Source organism: Balaenoptera musculus, chromosome 10, assembly GCF_009873245.2.
Source record: "Balaenoptera musculus isolate JJ_BM4_2016_0621 chromosome 10, mBalMus1.pri.v3, whole genome shotgun sequence".
Taxonomy (NCBI): domain Eukaryota; kingdom Metazoa; phylum Chordata; class Mammalia; order Artiodactyla; family Balaenopteridae; genus Balaenoptera; species Balaenoptera musculus.
Window position 1 is genome coordinate 31348719 of NC_045794.1, and position 18637 is coordinate 31367355.

General features: G+C 35.8%; 1 protein-coding gene across 1 annotated transcript in view; it reads left to right on the plus strand.

The window, feature by feature from the left end:
• Window positions 1-18637, plus strand: part of LRRK2 (leucine rich repeat kinase 2) — a 142768-nt gene that overhangs the window by 111308 nt on the left and 12823 nt on the right. The window contains 6 exon segments of the mRNA XM_036865466.1: window positions 382-482; window positions 3289-3479; window positions 9000-9160; window positions 12501-12671; window positions 13905-14005; window positions 17402-17596. Of these exon segments, the coding sequence (XP_036721361.1) occupies window positions 382-482; window positions 3289-3479; window positions 9000-9160; window positions 12501-12671; window positions 13905-14005; window positions 17402-17596 (920 nt within the window).

Below are 18637 nucleotides of genomic sequence, written 5' to 3' on the forward strand. Positions count from 1 at the left end.
GTTCATTAAATTTTTTCTTTGTTGTCAGTACTTGTTCAGATTGAAGGGAATCAGAACAGGATATGTCTATTATTTAAGTCTCCATCTCTTCTTGTCTCCCTTCCCCCTCCACTTGCTTTCCTTCTCTTTTCCTTCTTCTATTTGCCCAATCCTATTCTGAATCCAATACTTAACTGTTACTATAGCCTTCGTTTCCTCCTGAAACTCCATCTTAGTTCATGGAGTAGAAGAAGGAAGAGAAAGCATTAAAGGAGACTTGATTCAGTGTAACTAGTGGGTCATATTTCTCTTTGAAGCAGATATAATTACAAAAGATACAATTTATTGAGGTTTTCTGCTTGCACAGATTAACCTAAGTGCTTTGTACTTTCTTTTCAAAAGGTGACGGCAGTTTTGGATCTGTTTATCGAGCAACTTATGAAGGAGAAGAAGTGGCTGTGAAGATTTTTAATAAACATACATCACTTAGACTGTTAAGACAAGTAAGAAATGCAACAATATTATTATGTTAAATCATACATTGTTAATCTCCTGGAACTCTTGTTTTGCATGCATTTGTAATTACCGTATTTTCCCCCAAAGTTTACTTGAGTTTAGTTATGAAATCCTACTTTTGTCCTTTCTTTATGGAGTGAAATAGGTTTCTCCTGTTGAAAAACAAAGACAGTATTCTGAGAATTCTTGTTCCAGGCTTTACAAGTACAGAAGAAAAGAGGGTACCTTTTTTGCATTTTTGTAATTTAAAGGAACCAAAATCCATACAACAGTAGTCTATTTAAAAACTTCTCTTGGCCTCAGTTAAGTCACATGTTCTTTTCTCAGCAAGCACCAATGTTCAGGGCAGTACTGTTGCTGATTGGCTTAGGCCTGTGTTACTGAACCAATCACTGTGATAATGAGCAAGGTATTATTTAAAATATCCCCACCTTTCCCTAAAGCTGAGATTGGGGTCAGTTCCCCTTAAAGTTCATGGGCTGCTTGGCTGAGGGTTGGATACCTCAGCAAAAGTCAGTACTGTTAGGAAGAGTGAAAGTTGATTGAATGCATAACCAAGAGTGGTCACTCCAGTACCCTCTCTTGTTTTGAATACTGGTGGGGATTTATTTCTTTTTTCTGAGTCTTTCCTAACAGTAGGGATGAGTGAGAGAGACAGGGTGAGAGGAGAGATAAATCCATGTGGATTCTGCAGTCTTACACCAGAACTCAACCATATTTTTGAATCTATTCATTCTTATTTTTTTCTTGATTTATTAAAAAAAAATTGTGCCTGAATCTGAATCTAAATAACTTATGTAAACAAAAAAATACAGTTGCAATATATTAGTTACTCTGAATAATGAAAATAATTTCATGTCTGTGTAAAATATCCTGGAGTAATTTTGATTATTAGTACCAAAAATTACACTGTAGCTCTAGGAATAAGCTAATAAATATTTTGTATATAATATTTTGTAAGTCAATGAACCAAATCTGAGCACAATCTCTTTCTATCTGTAGGCAGTTTGTTGTATTAATTGATTTTTCAGTCTTGATCATTAGTCTTCAACATGTTTCAAATTTTATGTAATGTGCTCAGGGAACCTTGTTGGAAATCAGAACACTAGAAAGGTTTATGGGACTGATTAGTGTATGGGCAGCTAGGTGAACCAAGGAAATGGTAGAAGAAATAGAAACAATAGAGTGTGTGTAATATGCCTCTTTAAAAAAAAAGAAAAGGAAAGGAAAACACTTCAGTGTTCAGTGCTGCATTTTAAGGGTCATTCTACCTGTGGTCATGAATCGGGGCTGATGTGTTACACTCTTTTTCTTCCTTTCTCTTTGCAATCAGTGAGCTGTTTTTCTAGGATAGGAAATTTGGATTAGGCTCCTGTCTGTGTTTATGAAAGAAAACAAAGCTAACTTGACTTGTTCTCATCAGTTTTAGCCAACTGAGCTAATCAGACATAGAAGAAAAAAAGATTTTTATCTACTAAGGAAGTATGATTGCAGTCTGAAGCTCGTGTTCTTGAAAAATCCCCTCTCAGGGCGTTGAGCCTTTATTCTTCAGCTTGCAGAATTCTTCGCGCATCAGTTTCCTGATAAATGCAGTTGGCACTGATACTCCTTATCTTTGAAGCTGGTTGTTAAGAAGCAGAGCTTTTGCAGAAATCGTAGTTAAAAACATGAATCAGTTTAATACCACATAAGCTATAAATTTCAACTAAATACAGTTTCAGAGTAGAGTGATATACAGAATAACGTGTATGGAATTCAAAACAACAGTATCATGAAAGAGGTTGTAAAGTCTCACATGATGTGGCCTAGGAATCAGATTGGAGACCTCTCTGTCCCAGCTAACTTCTTGGATTAGGGAGAGGTTGTTGTACCTGGTGATTGCTTTCTTTAGTAAGGGTGGTCCAAGGCAGGTCACTTTGAGGAAGTAAGAGTTTTGAGCTAAGATCTGAATGGCAAGAAACCTTTAGCTGTGTGAAGGGTGGAGGGATTTCTAGGCAGAGGGATCAGCAAGGGCAAAGACTCTGTGGCTGGAAGGAAGGAGCTGGGTGTGTGCGGTGCTGGGGATTTAATGAACACCAATGTGGCAGAAGGGTGGTGAATAAGGAAGAGAGAGAAAGGAGATGAGGTTTGAAAGATGGGCTAAGGCAGATCAGGTCAGGCCACGAAGGCTGTGTAAGTGCACGGGATCCTAATCTATTGGGTTGGCCAAAAAGTTAGTTTGGGTTTTTCTGTAACATCTTATGGAAAAACCCAAACGAACTTTTTGGCTAACCCAATAAAAGTAACAGGAAGTCATTAGAGAGTTTTCAGGCAGGGGCAATGTCATATATTTCTTTAGGCTTAGACATTTCTCTCCAGAAAACTCTCTAGTCATTAAACCAGAGATAATAGGCAGGTTGTACCTCACATGCATCAAAGTGCAGTTGATTAGTAGTGGCTGCTCAGGATGCTGGGCTGAGAAGGATTCTGTGGCTAAGGAGGATTCAGTAGGTAAGACTGACATGACCTATTAGTGTGCCACAATGTGTGTCCTGTCCTAGCATTAAATGTTCTGATAAAGCAGAGCAAACGGAAAAAGAGAACTTAAAATTTTATTTCAGAATATGGTTGCAAAACCAGTGGTTTAATTCTGAAAATGTGGAAAATATAAAAAAGCTCAAAGAAGAAATGGCAAGTTAGCTATAATCCAGTCACTCAGGGAAAACTGTGCTCCAAGTGTTGATGGACTTAAGGAAGGAGACACTTGGGTAAAAGCTGATTGTCTGTGATCTGAAATGATTTTTGACTTTGCAGGAGCTCGTGGTGCTTTGCCACCTCCACCATCCCAGCTTAATATCTTTGCTGGCAGCTGGGGTTCGTCCTCGAATGTTGGTGATGGAGTTAGCCTCCAAGGGTTCCCTGGATCGCCTGCTTCAACAAGACAAAGCCAGTCTCACCAGAACGCTGCAACACAGGATCGCACTACATGTGGCTGATGGTCTGAGGTAATAGATTAGGTTGCTGTTTTCTATTCAGGGCATGATGAGTGTGAGCCCAAAATTACTCTCAGACTTTGAGAAGAACGCTTCCTTGTAACAATGTGTCCTGGTAATATTTCACAAACTATTTGGGTGTAAAACGACCATTTCGCTGATCAGATTTTATAATTTCATAAAATAAGAGTAGGAAAAGCATGCAGATCTCATAGCTAGCAGAAGTAGAGTTGGAACCCAGGAGTCCTCCAGAGCCCATGATCTTAACCCTGTATTCACCTACCTTCCCTAAAAAAATATAGGTAAGGCTTCAAAGTATCAAGGAAAGTGTCAATTATCATGGATAATTCTAATGAGGAAAGATGAGGCCATATTTCTGAAGGGGGCTAGAGTGATTTGGGTTGGGTTGTCCTGTTAGACCATAGTGTGTCTCAGAGGTGCACCCAGCCCCGCAGCCGGATGGCATCCGGACAGAGCCTTGGAGAGTGGAAAGGCCATGGCCTTTGGAGACAGAGGGACTGTCCACACACTTGCTTTGATTTTATATCTCTGATTCTCTCTTTTTTGTAGTCTCTAAACTGTGCCTAATACTTAGTGAATAGTGTTTCGAGTTCTTCTGTAATAATTGAAGACATCCCAAGTTAAACTCTTGATTTCCCCCTTTTCCACTGCTCTCCATCTCCGGTCACCCAGTTGTGTCACCTTGGAATCATCCTTTAGTCCTTCCTTTCTCTCACATCCCACACCTCATCCTTCAGCAAATATCTTTAGCAAACATATCTCAGTGCAGCTCCTTCTCCTAACTTCTCTCCCTCCCAGCAGTGTCTAAGCTGCTGTCGTCTCTTCTCGCCCAGCTGGTCTCCCTGCTTTCACCTTTGCCCCCCATATAACCTGCTTTTCACACGGTAGCCAGAGTGATCGTTCTAACATGGAAGTTGGATCACATCTTTCTCCTGTTATCAACCCTCTCCTACCTCACTCTCTGGTCACTGTGCTCAGCCACTCGCCTCCCCGAGGCTTCTGGAATATGCCAGAGACTTTATACCAGCTATTCTCTTGGCCAGAATGTCGAACCTCCAGATATCCTCTTGGCTCACTTCTCATTTCATTCAGGTTTCTCCTCAGAGAGGGTGTCCCTGACTACCGTGTGTCTCTTTGGCACCTGTAGCACTTATCACTGCCGGGTATTCTTTATGTTTTTATTTTAAAAGTTTGTTTATTGTCTGTCTTTGCCACCAGAATCTAAGTGCCACGATAGCAAGGATTTTTCATCTTGTTCACCGTTGTACCCCAGCACCTAGAACGGTGCGTTCTCATTACACATGTTGCCACTGGGGAGAGAGGGAGGAAGGAAGGAAGACAGTGCCTGGTGCATGGTAGCCACAAAGTGGATGCAAATTTCCTTCTTTTCCTTTCCTTCTTAAATAGTGTCTATTCCTTTTGAGCAGTATCCAGAAATGTAAATGGAATGGATGGTAAGGAAAACAAACACTGATCACAAACAAATAAAACTAAACTATTGATATATACGATATAACTATTAATACTGTATAGGGAATATAATAGGAGAATAACATGAGTAGATTTCCTTTCCTGAAAGAGTCCGGAAGCTATTGAAAAACACAGATTATTATATGAAACAGGAATGCAAAGATTTGGATCTGGGTTGCTACATCTACTTTTGAACACCAGGGGGAACCTTGTACTAAATTAATCTAGATAAAGTACAACTATGTCTTATGTATTTCAAAAGCTGTATTGGTCATTTTCCTTGATTAAACCGACTCCAGGTCCTGGTTTTTCCCTAAATCTTCCACATAATTCCCAAAGTGCTTATTTATAAAATGAATAATTGATGTTTTAAAAATTCATCACTGGTTGAAAGACCTCATCTCTTAAATAACTTGGAGACCTTACTTAAAATAACAAATCCAGCAGTTTCTGATAAAGCAAATGAAATCTCATCATATTTTCCTGTCATTTGCCTGATTTGTTCTCAGCATAATGCCAAGGGAGCTTTCTGGGTCTTGTGCTACAAGAGGCTAGTAGATTTCAGTAACAATCGATCTTCTCCCAGCACTAAGTATATTTAAAAATCTCAGCATTAGGGTTTGTCTTCCCAAATATATTTTAGCACAGAGCTATAACTATGGAGGTAGAAAGAGACAATAAAGTCGCACGCCTCTGCAGTCCCTTAAATGATGGAGCTGTTTAGAGTGACATACAAGAACTTTCTTCGTGTTACATATTTTCTCTTTTGCAGTCTTGCTTTCAGCTATTAGCTTACACCTCTAACTGTCTACTGCTTTGAGTTCTTTATTATAATTCTCAACTACCTTTGAAGATATGGTCACCTATATTTCCCATAAGCTTCTGTGTTTCAATATTTTCAAAATTGAATTTGCTTTCTCTTTTTCCTTCCACCATGAATCTGTTCTTTATCTTGTATCTCCCATTTGCCAACAAAAGTCTTTGTAGTCACATCCACAGCAACCCCCTCTCCCACAAAAGTAAGTACTCATTTGTCTGCCAGGTCCTTGACTATTTTACATCACCTTTTTAATTGATTAATTTATTTTTATGCCACTACTGCTGACTTGGTCCGGTACCTCTGGGGAACTATCAGAACATTTCTGGTATTCTTCTGAAATAAAAATCTAATTATGCTTGAAATTCCCTGGCATTCCAAGTTATCTGCAGAATACATCTAAACTCCTTGGCCATAGCATCAAAACTCTTTATCTATGCCTCTAGCCTGCCTCTCTAGCCTCCTCCCATTCCACTGCCTTCGTTCTAACCATGCTGAAGGGCTTGACTTCTCACTGACATCCATGTCTGTCTTTGCATTTGTCATTCCTGTCTTTTCAAAAAATTGTCTGCCTAGAGAACTCATTTTCCTCTAGAATTTGCTCACATACCATCTCCACAATGATGTCTGACTGCACCATGAAGAGTTGGTTTGGCTAACACATGTTTCTTGAGTCTCCATGTAGGACTTTGTGCTGGCTGCTGAAGAGGGAAAGATAGAGATTATATTGCTCTTATCAAGGTTTAAAACTTATAGTCTAGTGGGAGAGTCTGCTTTGCTATCTGTACCTTTGTGATTTTCTTCCTCTGGCTTCCCTAACATTTGGTACTCATCACATTTCTGCAACATTGTTTGAGCACCTGTCTCTCCTAGATTGTGGCCCCTCAAGAGCAGGGAGAGAAAGATGGCATTATATCCCCAGTGACTGTCCCTCATAGATGCCCAATATATATTTGTTAAATGAATGAAGGCATTCTATTTTTAGAGTAATTCTCTTCAGGATGAAATAAAGTTTACTTTAAGTTATAAGAGTTTCTTAGCAACATTGATGATAATCACGATTTCAAAATGACTAGTTGAGTTTAGAGCAGTTTGTTTTAATAAAATATTTGACAATGCTCGCTGTCATGTAATACATAAATTATGGCTGAATTATTCTTAGTAAGACAAGATCTGTACTTGTTAATATTTCAAAAGCTATTCTGCTATTCTATTAAAAGCTATTAAAACTGCACTTTTAAGATTAAATTCTATAACTGAACATTTTAACTAATCCAGATAATCTTTCCCTCCCGCTGACATAATTTCAAATTAAGTTTAACTAATTTTTTTTAACCTTTGGAAAGTATTCCGAGAGAGTCCGTATTCTATAAATATTCTGAAAGAGGCATGCATTATGAAGGATTTGGATGCTATTCAATTATGTATGACTTGGCTTTAACTTTTTTGTTCTTAATCTCCCAGCTTTTCTCTTCAGCAGGGCAAAGTAGCTAATGGCTTTTCAGTAAGCCCTTAGTAAATTTTTCTTTTAAGCCCATAACTTATTATTAAGGTCAACTTTATTAGTACATCTATCTTACTTTTCAACCAAAAATATGTTTATGAAAGGAATAGGCCTAATGTCAAATGTCTTAACTACATCCTGGAAGAGAAAGAATCTTCTCGTGCATTAGTTGATGCAGTTAAATGATACATACACTCCCATCAATCAGTGGAAAGTTCAGGGTATTGCTGCCACTCTGCTCCTAATCCCCCTAGCAGTGATTGGTATTAGGTAATGGAGTAAATATTTATTGATATAATGTGAACCTAAACCAAAAGCCACAAACAATGGATTTAAATTTACCTCTATTAATTTCTATGAAAAATTCTTTTTTTCAAGGTAGGACATAATGTAGTTGTGAGATCATGTGCGGAGCTATGGCAAATTTAATGTCACGGGGCAGGGTAAACAGAGTGGGGGAAATCTGAATTTTGTGAGTGTGTAAGGAAAGGTAATAGAGTTACTTTAGTAGTTGGGGCAAAGTAGTAGCTCTTCGGCCATGTTTCCAGAATGGACAAGACCTGGTTGAGATGAAAACTTTTTATTTTTTATATTAACTAGTTTTTATTCTTCACCTACAATGAGTGTCCAGCTCTAGTTGCTGATGGTTGAATGGATCCGTTTCTAAAAGGAAAGACTTTAAAATCCCCCATATCACCTTTCCCAAGACAATGTTTTACTCATTCCAACTCTCAGTCTAAAATGTTCTTTGATAATTTATAACAGAATTGGGTTTTAAAGTAAATTACATCTTCAAACGCTACAGTATTGATACCTAGAAAAGTCTTTTATTTTGATTTATTACTATTGAAAAAGTAGAAAATATTTTCCAAAAAATTAGGAAATAGTTTAGTCAGAAAAAAATAAATATCAAAGGAGAGATGGAATAGAGAGAATTTTAAAAGCTAAGAAAAACTTCTCTGTGGTTTTAAGAAAATTAAAACTTAAATAAATGGGAGTTATAACAAAATACTATCAATTCTTATTTAACATATTTACATTTTAAACTAAAATCGTCACATGGTATTGAGGGAATTCAGAATTCCTTTTAAGTAGTTATTAAAGTATACAAAATATAAGTCTTCAAAAATTGTTACTTTGCTTAAAGTGGTTGTGCCTTAAAGTTTAAATCACTTATCAGGATTGACATGTCTTTTTGTTTGTTTGTTTTAAAAGCATAAGCTTGCTCTGTAATATTGGACTTGTAGGTTTTGATTTCCTTCTGCAATATCTCTTAACTTTGAAGGTGAAACAGCACAGAATTTTTGATGCTTTGCGTAATAAACATATATATTTTTAAAAATAATGACAAAGGGCTTCCCTGGTGGTGCAGTGGTTGAGAATCCGCCTGCCAATGCAGGGGACACGGGTTCGAGCGCTGGTCTGGGAATATCCCATATGCCACGGAGCAACTGGGCCCGTGAACCACAACTACTGAGCCTGCGCATCTGGAGCCTGTGCTCCGCAATAAGAGAGGCCGCGATAGTGAGAGGCCCGAACACCGCGATGAAGAGTGGCCCCCGCTAGCCGCAACTAGAGAAAGCCCTCGCACAGAAACAAAGACCCAACACAACCAAAAATAAATAAATAAATTTATTAAAAAAACAAAAAAAACAAAAAAAGACAAATTTATTATGGTGTAATCACATTTTAATAAGGTTTCCTGTGCATTTCACGGCAGATACCTCCACTCAGCCATGATTATATACCGTGACTTGAAGCCCCACAACGTGTTGCTTTTCACCCTGTATCCCAATGCCGCCATCATTGCCAAGATTGCGGACTATGGGATTGCTCAGTACTGCTGTAGAATGGGGATAAAAACGTCAGAGGGCACACCAGGTGGGTGACAAGGTTTGTGTGATAATTCCCTTCAGAATGGATAACCACTGACTTCAGTTGTGAGTTCAGGAGAATCAAGAGGACACTGTAGCCTATCACACTGTGAACAGATATTTGTTGTGACCAGTACGTGAATAATTGTGACCAGTACATTTGTGATTTTGATCATTATATCCTGTAGGGCAAAAAAATTAACTGATGTAATTTTCCAGGGTAAAAATCAAATTAAAAAAATAGAGTATGTTTTATGTCAAGTTATATTTTTAAAAGTTGGACTACTTAAAAATGTTTAAATACTCCAGAGGTGGTGAAAAGGAACCTCAAAGTTTTAATCTAGCTACTGTTAACACTTACCTAAAAATGAGGCAAACCAAATTCAGGTTCGCAAACCCTTTTTTGTAACTCTGAAACCCACATAACTTTGAAAATCCAAAGTTTTTTTTTATGACTGATTCGGTGGCAAAATCTGACCCGATCAAATTGATCCTTGTTAGGATCTTTATTTCTCATATTCACTGTGAATGTGTGTATGTTTCACAGCAGAAATATAAACGTGTTTGTTTGAGTACAGGGTGCTGGCTCTGATCCCACTGAAGTTTTATGTAATTTGTTATATGCATTATTACTAACTTTCTTAAATATGAAAAAGTATAAATTCCTAAATACTTCTAGCTCCAAGAGTTTCAGATAGGGACTTTGGGACTGGAGTTCTTAGTTGCACTGTTCTTGATACAAGCATACTTTCTTATTCTTTTTAAAAAATTTTTTTAATTAAAAAATTTTAAAATTTTAATTTTATTGGATTATAGTTGATTTACAGTGTTGTGTTTCAGGTGTACAACCAAGTGATTCAGTTTTACATATACATATATTCATTCTTTTTTAGATTCTTTTCTCATATAGTTTATCACAGAATATTGAGTAGAGTTCCCTCTGCTATACAGTAGGTCCTTGTTGGTTATCTTTCTTATATATAGTAGTGTGTGTATGTTCATCCCAAGCTCCTGATTTATCCCTCCCCACCACTTTCACCTTTGGTAACCATAAGTTTGTTTTTGATATCTCTAAGTTTGTAAATAAGTTCATTTGTATCATTTTTTAAAAAAATAGATTCCGCATATGAGTGATATCATCTGAGATTTGTCTTTCTCTGTCTGACTTACTTCACTTAGTATGATAATCTCTAGGTCCACCTGTGTTGCTGCAAATGGCATTATTTCATTTTTTTTATGGCTGAGTAATAGTCCATTGTATATACGTACCACATCTTCTTTATCCATTCCTCTGTCGATGGACATTTAGGTTGATTCCATGTCTTGGCTATTGTAAACAGTGTTGCAATGAACATTAGGGTGCACGTATCTTTTCAGATTATGGTTTTCTCAGGGTATATGCCCAGTAGTGAGATTGCTGGGTCATATGGTAGTTCTGTCTTGTGTTCCTGGTGTCCAGAGTTTCATCCATGTTGTCTAGTTATTTCATTGTTTTATGCAGAATGGTAAGTCTAGTCCCTGTTATTCTATCTTACCTAGAAGTAGAAGTGATACATGTTTAAATAAATGACTTATTTGAACAGCCTAATACAACAACATACATTTAGGATTTTAGTTAGTACTTAACATTTGTAGTCTTTGAGGGGCATCAGTGCTAAACAGGGTATCCGTGTAGTACAGTAGCACGGTCCATACCCACCATAGATCATTCACAGTATTAGATCAGGTGACAACACTGTCCTTTTGTAAACAGGCAGGAAATGTTTCTATTTCTAGCCTTCCAGTGACAAGTAACATTAAAAGTGTTCATTTTCATCCCAAATTAAATTCAGTGGTGAATACGTGGAGTAGCTTGAAATGTTATTCTTCCTGTTACTACTATGGTGACCAGTATACTGAAATATAAGGCAAAATTTTTTGAAGAAATTGCAGTTGCTTTTCCAGGGAAGTCCTCAGTGATAAGCATACACGTAGAGTAGCTTGGAGGATCTTATGGTTTAGATTGATAGTTAAATGTTATGTTGGTAGCTTAGGTCTTGATGCCCTCAGTCCCCCTCCCCTCCCCATTTTGGTTGAAAGACTCCATGATGTTTTAAATTAAGATTTGATTTGCAAAACATAAGGTTGTGAGTTGAAAGCAGCAAATGCTATTGAGCAGGTCAAATGATGTGTTTCTAATAAATTAGTGGAAATAATAACACTCTGGCAACAAAGAGATATATCTATATCTAGATTTAGATGTGCTCGAGTGTTTTATATACATACTGTATTGTAAATTCTGCGTGTTTGTTTTCTTTTTCTACTTAATATTTCAGGGACATCTTTCTGTGTCAAATATCAGTTTTAACAGTTACATAATATTTCAGTAATTTACTTAACCACATCTTGATGTATATTTAATTTTTTCTAACTTTTTGATATATTGAAAGGCTTTAATTAACAGACTTGTAAATTAAAAATTTCCCATTTATGAAACTAATTTTTAAACATTAAATTTCTAAAAATCATATTGCTGGGTAGGCATATTTTGAATTTTGAAATACTAATTGCCTTCTAGAAAGGTTTATCAATTAAAATTCCCTCAAAACTTGAATTAGAGCACCTATTTCCCATTCTGGGTTTGTTATTGTTTTTAATCTTCATGAAGTTAATAGTCAGAAAGTGATAATTTAATGTTTTTATTTTTCAAATATTTATATATAGAACATAGGTGGTTTTCCTTAGATTGTTGACTATTATAGGTAATGTTGAAATTACTTTTTTTTTCCTGAAGTGATTAAAAATGATTTATATCTATTGCAAAATGAAAGGTTTTATTTTTCTTTAAGAGAATTTCAGGCGTGAACTTACACCTGAGAGAGAGGGCTTTTATTTGTTTTATTTGAGGTTTTCTTTTTAGTGTTCAGTTGGGTTCAAGGAGCAGAGTCACAATTCTTGGAATGATAAGGCCATTAACATTGCAGCCTTAAAGTGAGTTGGAGTGAAGTCTAGAAATCTCCCTCCTGTCTCCTCCTCTGTTTGAAACACTGCTCTGGGAATAGCTATTATTAAGAATGATGTAAACTTTTCCCCCCCTTAGGCTTTATTTATTTAATTATGAAATATCACTTAATAATTTATTATTGAATGTTTATCCTTATTATTCTTCAAGATCGACCTTGGGGTGAAATGTCCTGGGACAGGACTGTTAATTGACTTGATTAAGATGTCTTCTTATAGAGATGATGTGGCCTGTTTAGAACTCATCTTCCTGTCTCTTCATCAGCACATATGCCTACGTATATACCTCCCTGGATGTATAAGTTCTGGGGTTGGGCATATTTATTAATATGTCTGCTTACTTTCAGGGTTTCGTGCACCTGAAGTTGCCAGAGGAAATGTTATTTATAACCAACAGGCTGATGTTTATTCATTTGGTTTGCTACTCTATGATATTTTGACAACTGGAGGTAGAATAGCAGAGGGTTTGAAGTTCCCAAATGAGTTTGATGAATTGGCAATACAAGGAAAATTACCTGGTAAGTTTTATTTTATCTACAATAAAGATTATTATTATTTTTTAATAGTAGCAGCTTCATTTCCAAGTTATTTAATTGTAGTTGTATAGTAATTCATTTCACAGCTGAAAATTTTTTTAGTGCATGAATATTCTTAAATTCTGTGACATATTAATAAAATCATATGAGAAAGATAGAAGTTATAGAGCTTGTTTTTAATATTCCAAATATTGATATATTTGGTATTATATTTAGAAGAATACTCAGAAAAGGAAATACTATTAGAACTCCAGGTTTAGTGACTTTTCTTCTTGTAAGGAGTTACTAAGTGTCCATTAGCTTGGGGTATTTTCATTTTCTTGGAGTGAAGTAATTTCTATGAAGGAATGGAAGCTTGAATTATTTACAATAATAATTTTTAGTAGTAAATGTTAGTAAGAATTAGTAAATGAGTATCTAATGAGATCAAATCTCATTTTGAATGGTTGCCTCATGCTTTAAAGAAATTCTAGGACTTTGTCATTCATTCCTTAACTCTGCAGTTCTCATTCTAAAGTATTCCTTTAAATATATTTAGTTGTTTCTCATATTTTCTGCTTTTCTTTTCATTTAAGAAAAGTTTTGAGTGTATACTATGTTCCATCTACAGGGAATACAGCTTTAACTATCTCCTTCTGGGGGACGTTTAAAGATTCCCAACAGAAGGAAATCTATTATTACTCGACTAAACTTTGTGCACAATCTAGGTCATCTCCCTCATTTTATCAGTTAGCTTTCCAGTGAAAGTTTTCAGGTCTGTATTCTACACCAGTCAGAAAAATGGCATACCTCTTATAAAAAAAACAAATGTGCACAAAGTGACTCTGAGGGCCACTTTGGATTAAATGGATTAAATGCTTGTCTACATTGAATATTAAAATAAAAAGTATTTGCAAAGAAGTCTATTATATGAACAAAAGTGTTTTCAAAGTCTATTTGAAATGAAGGTATAAAAGGAAAATCTATTTTTATTCAATTGGTGTTTGTGTCTCTTTTTATACTGTAAAAATTAAGAACTCATTCTTGATGTCTCTAGTGGAGACAGTTAACAAAATTAGCTTTAAGAGTGATTAGCAGATTCATGATATATATGGGATTATAAAGATCAGTGGTTCCTTTGCAATGTCTGGACCTCTCATACACATTGAGAAGAAATAAAATAATTGTTCTGATTTGTCCAGTGTTTAAGCATGATATGTTTTTTTAATGTTTTAGATCCAGTTAAAGAATATGGTTGTGCCCCATGGCCTATGGTTGAGAAGTTAATTAAAAAATGTTTGAAAGAAAATCCTCAAGAAAGACCTACTTCTGCCCAGGTATTTGTGTAGTCAAAATTTATCAATATTTTGTTCAGAACATCAAAAAATATACATGTAATATTCAAATATATATACTCAGACATATAAACACACACACACACAGTTTAAAACAGTTATAAAGCAAAACTCCTCTATCCTCTCACTACCCCAGGCACAAAATAAAGGGCCAACACCCCAGAAACGCACATATGCCTCTTTCTGATTGCATCACCCTCTTTTCCCTATAGATGTAGCCAGTCTCCTGACTTTCATGATAATCATTGTTTTTTTTTTCTTTTTATGATTTTACTACCCAGTTTAGTTTTCCTGTATTCATAATTTATTTAAAATGGAATCATAGTCACATGCTGTTCTGAGTTTTTTCAGTTGTTCTCCCAACATTATTTTGTAAGCTTCATTCATGTTGTTGAACATAGCTGTTGATTACTTTCCCTACTATTCCATTCCATTGTTTGAATGCACAACAATGTATTTACCCGTGATCATATCAGTGGGTGTTGGTATTGTTTCTAGTTTTTTGCTATTATAAATAGTACTGTTTTGAGTGTGGTCGTACATGTCGCCTAGTGCAAATTGTATCAGAATTGCTTTGTGGTATCTAACCAGGAGTTGAATTGCAGAATCATGGGATTTGGGAATATCTAAATCATTTCCTGAAAAAGTTGTACCAGCTTAACAGTTACATCACCTGTATATTAGGGTAGCTGTTTTTTTAATATATTCTCCCTAAACGTTATACTATCTGACTTCTTAATTTTTTCCAAATAGATTCAGTCTTGTGTATTGATTTACATTTTCCTAATTACTAATAAAGATGAGCATCTCTTTATATATTCATTGGTCATATATATATATTTCCTCTTCTGGAAAATGCCTGTTCATTATTTAGCCATTTTTCTATTGAGTTGTTTGTGTAAAAATAAAATTTAAAAAGTGCTTCTTTATACATTGTATACTAAAACTTTGTTGGTTATATATGTTGCAAATTTCTTTTCCCAATTCCTGGTTTGCATTTTTATTTCCTATAGAGTGCCTTTTGATTAACAGAATTTCTTAATTTTAATAGACATAAATTTAACAATACTTCTTTTTATGGTTATTAATTTTAGGGTCCTGTTTTAAAAGGTCCTTATCTCTCTCAGAGTCACAAAAATATTTACCTATGGTTTCTTCAAAATGTTTAAAAGTTTTGCTCTTAATAGTTAAGTTCTGAATCCATCAGGAAATGACATTTTTATCTAGATCCAATTTCCTTTTTTCCATATGGGTAACCAATTTTTCCAGCTTCATCTATGAAATTGTTTCTTCCTTTGTCTTCTACTGATCTTTTTATTTTCCATTTCCACTCTGTAATATACACTCAAAGATAAACACACACACATTCTCTTCCATTGGTCAACTTACCTGTTCTTCCTCCAGTACAATCCTGTCTTAATTCCTGAAGCTTTATAATAGTCTCTTTCCCCCCTTATTTTTATCCTTTAGGAATGCTTTAGCTGTTCTTCAGTCTAGTTTTTCCATATAAATTTTTAAATCACTTTGCCAATTTTTATGAAAAATTCTATTGTGCTTTGGATTAGACTTGCATTGAATCTGTAGACAATAGCCTTATGATATATTGTCTCTCTATTCTTGAATATGGGTTATCTCTGTATTTAGGTCTTCTTAAGTGTCTTTGAATAAAGTTTTATAATTTTGCATACAGGTCTTGCACATCTTTTTCTGGATTATCTTGCTATAAATTGCTTTACACTCAATTCCTGGCTTGAGATGTTTTTGAATCACCCAGGTGATGAGAATCTGGTCTACAAATCTTGAGAGCAAGCTTATTAATTAATAAACAGTTTCTCGGGGTTCTTTTGCTCTCTCCCCCTGTGTCTGTAAAGTCCCAACGCAACTTTCCTTATAAACCAGTGAGAGTGGGAGTGTGGAGTGGCTGTATTTCTGGTTCTCATTTATTCTAAATATGCAGTCCTTTTGGGATCCCAGTTTTATGGGAACAAGACCATTAACTACATTCTCCACTTTGGGCAGGCCATAGATTTAACTCTTTCCCACTGGCCTCACAAGGCGTTAAAAACCACGCATCAATTTTGCTTCAATAGACAAATGCCTAAAGGGAAAATTGGGCTTCAGGGTTCATCTGACCTCTCTGGATTCTGTCTTTCATTAATATTTTGGCCTGATAATTCTATATGGTGTTGCCAGATCTTTAATGTTTTTAAGAGATTAAAAAATAATTTCTTCAGCATTTTAAGTTGTATTCCGCTGGAAGTTTTGTCCAAATAACCTCTTCCACCATATTATTGGAAACAGAACTCTTACTGTGTTTTAAATGGAACAGATTTTAATAGATCAAAATAAGAGCTGTTTTTATGTTGTGGACTCTCAATTTTGTACAATAATTCATTGAAAAAATTTTGTTCAATTTTAAATTTCCTACTCAGAAATAGCTGAGGACATGTATATACTGCCTTTATCAAACATCATATAATCATCTTGACTACTTGCCTTACTGGCTGTTTAATTTTGGTTGCTACCAGTGTTAATTACACAGACTTTAAAAAAAAAATTATCAAAGCAAAATTTTCCAGAGCTTAATTATTGTTTTTCTTTTTCTTCTTTTAATTTTCACTTATACTTCACCTGTATTTTACAGATTACATAACAATCTTGAGGGGGTATTTTTAGCACATGACAGTTTTCAAAAACTTTCACATACCCGTTTAGTCTTTAAAATACAGTGTGTACTAGGCAAGGTGGGTAAACTCATCACCTTTGTTAGATGAGTCACTGGGAGAAATGGAGCTCTCTTGGGGCCTTGTGAGTGGCAGGTAAGTGGCTGTGACACGGGGCTCTAATTCCATTTTCCTGACCCCTGGTTCTGTTTCCTTACACTGGCACTCTGCCATCTCTTTAGTTCGTTAGTGCTTGAAGGAAAAATATAAAAACAGAATCTAGAGGTGATTTGTGAGTTTTGTTACCAAAATCAAAATGTCTTTTCCCTTCAACTGGTAGAAGGTCTATTCTATTGTGGGCTCTAATGTTTATCTTCAACATGATGCGTCTCTGCAGTATGAAACTGAATGAAGAATAGCTCCTGACTCTGCTAAATTTCTGTTCATTTGGCACTTTTGAGATTTTCTTTTCAAGTTACAAAACATACCATACGTACAAAAGTGCATATATCATGCACAGTTTAAAAATAAGTATTATCTTAATATCTATAGTTTGATTGTTAATCTTGTTGCTCCGAATGGGTCACAGTTTAAATAACAGATTTAGGTTTAGTGCTATAACATTTAATACTACATTATTTTTAATGATATGATCTTTCAAGAGGGCATGTGTTAACCTGATGTGTGTTATTTTGTTATTTTTTAACTTTCTCAGGTCTTTGACATTTTGAATTCAGCTGAGTTAATCTGTCTGATGAGGCATATATCAATACCTAAAAACTTTACTGTTGAATGCATGGTTGCTATGAATCATAACAGCAAGAACGCAAGCATTTGGCTGGGCTGTGGGCACACTGACAAAGGACAGCTCTCCTTTCTTGACTTAAATACAGAAAGATACACTTCTGAGGTAAGTCCAAATACCATTTAAATTAGTGAAACTCCAGAAAACTCACTTTGCAAATTATTTTAAAGCATGTACCAATTGAAAATTACTTAGGGGTACTCAGTGTACAGGTGCGAAGGGTCCAGCTGGGACTGGGGGAGGACTTGAAGAACCGGCATTTGGTTTTGGACACAGCTATCTGGGTTCAACCGCTGGGCAGAACCTTTTGTCAGGGGCCCAGCCAAGAACCAGGCCTGTGAGATTCCCGAGGGTGTCCATGACTTTCAAGTGGACTGCAGTGACTGGTTCTTTAAAAAAAAAAAAAAAGTTACTTATGAGGAAATAAAATAAGAGGTAATACAGGAGTGTTATTAAATTAGCTTCCTGTTAGAACAAGTGTATTCACATGAAATGAAGTAGTGTGTGTTTTGTTTTAAAATCACAGTATATGTGTGTCTTAGGTCAGGAATGCTAGAAACACAGCCTGAAACAGGGAATCTTATATGAGTGATTCAAGGAGAGAGAAACTTTTAAGGAGGTATGGGAAGCCACATAGATCAGGGGAAGAAGCTTAGCAAAAATGTAGTGTCTGAGGAAGTCTAGCCTCAGTCTTTACCCACAAGAAACTCTGGAATGTGAATAACGGCACAGATTTATCCCTTCACCAGGCAAGGGGTCCAGTATTTCATTCCCACTTATCAGTCAGTCATCAGCTGCAATTTGCCCAAGGGTAGGGGTGGCATAACCTCCCAACCATTTCTGAAAAAGCCGGTTCCCATGGGCTGAAGGTAGTGAAGGGTGCAGCTCTGAGCTCTTAGTAGCCAACACTCAGAGCAGCCAGGGGTGGGTGATAGAGGAGATCTGGGCATGGCTTCTGCAAGATGGATCAATAAATTATATTGGGAAATATAAGGTAAATTTCTAGACTTAAAAAACCTTATATTTTGACTGTTGCCTTGAAAGAAATGTTGTACCTAAACATTATTCTTAAGGTTGAACAATCCTCTTATATTATTTTGATGGAGTGAGAAATGATACTGAGAAATAATTTTCAATTTTTAAATT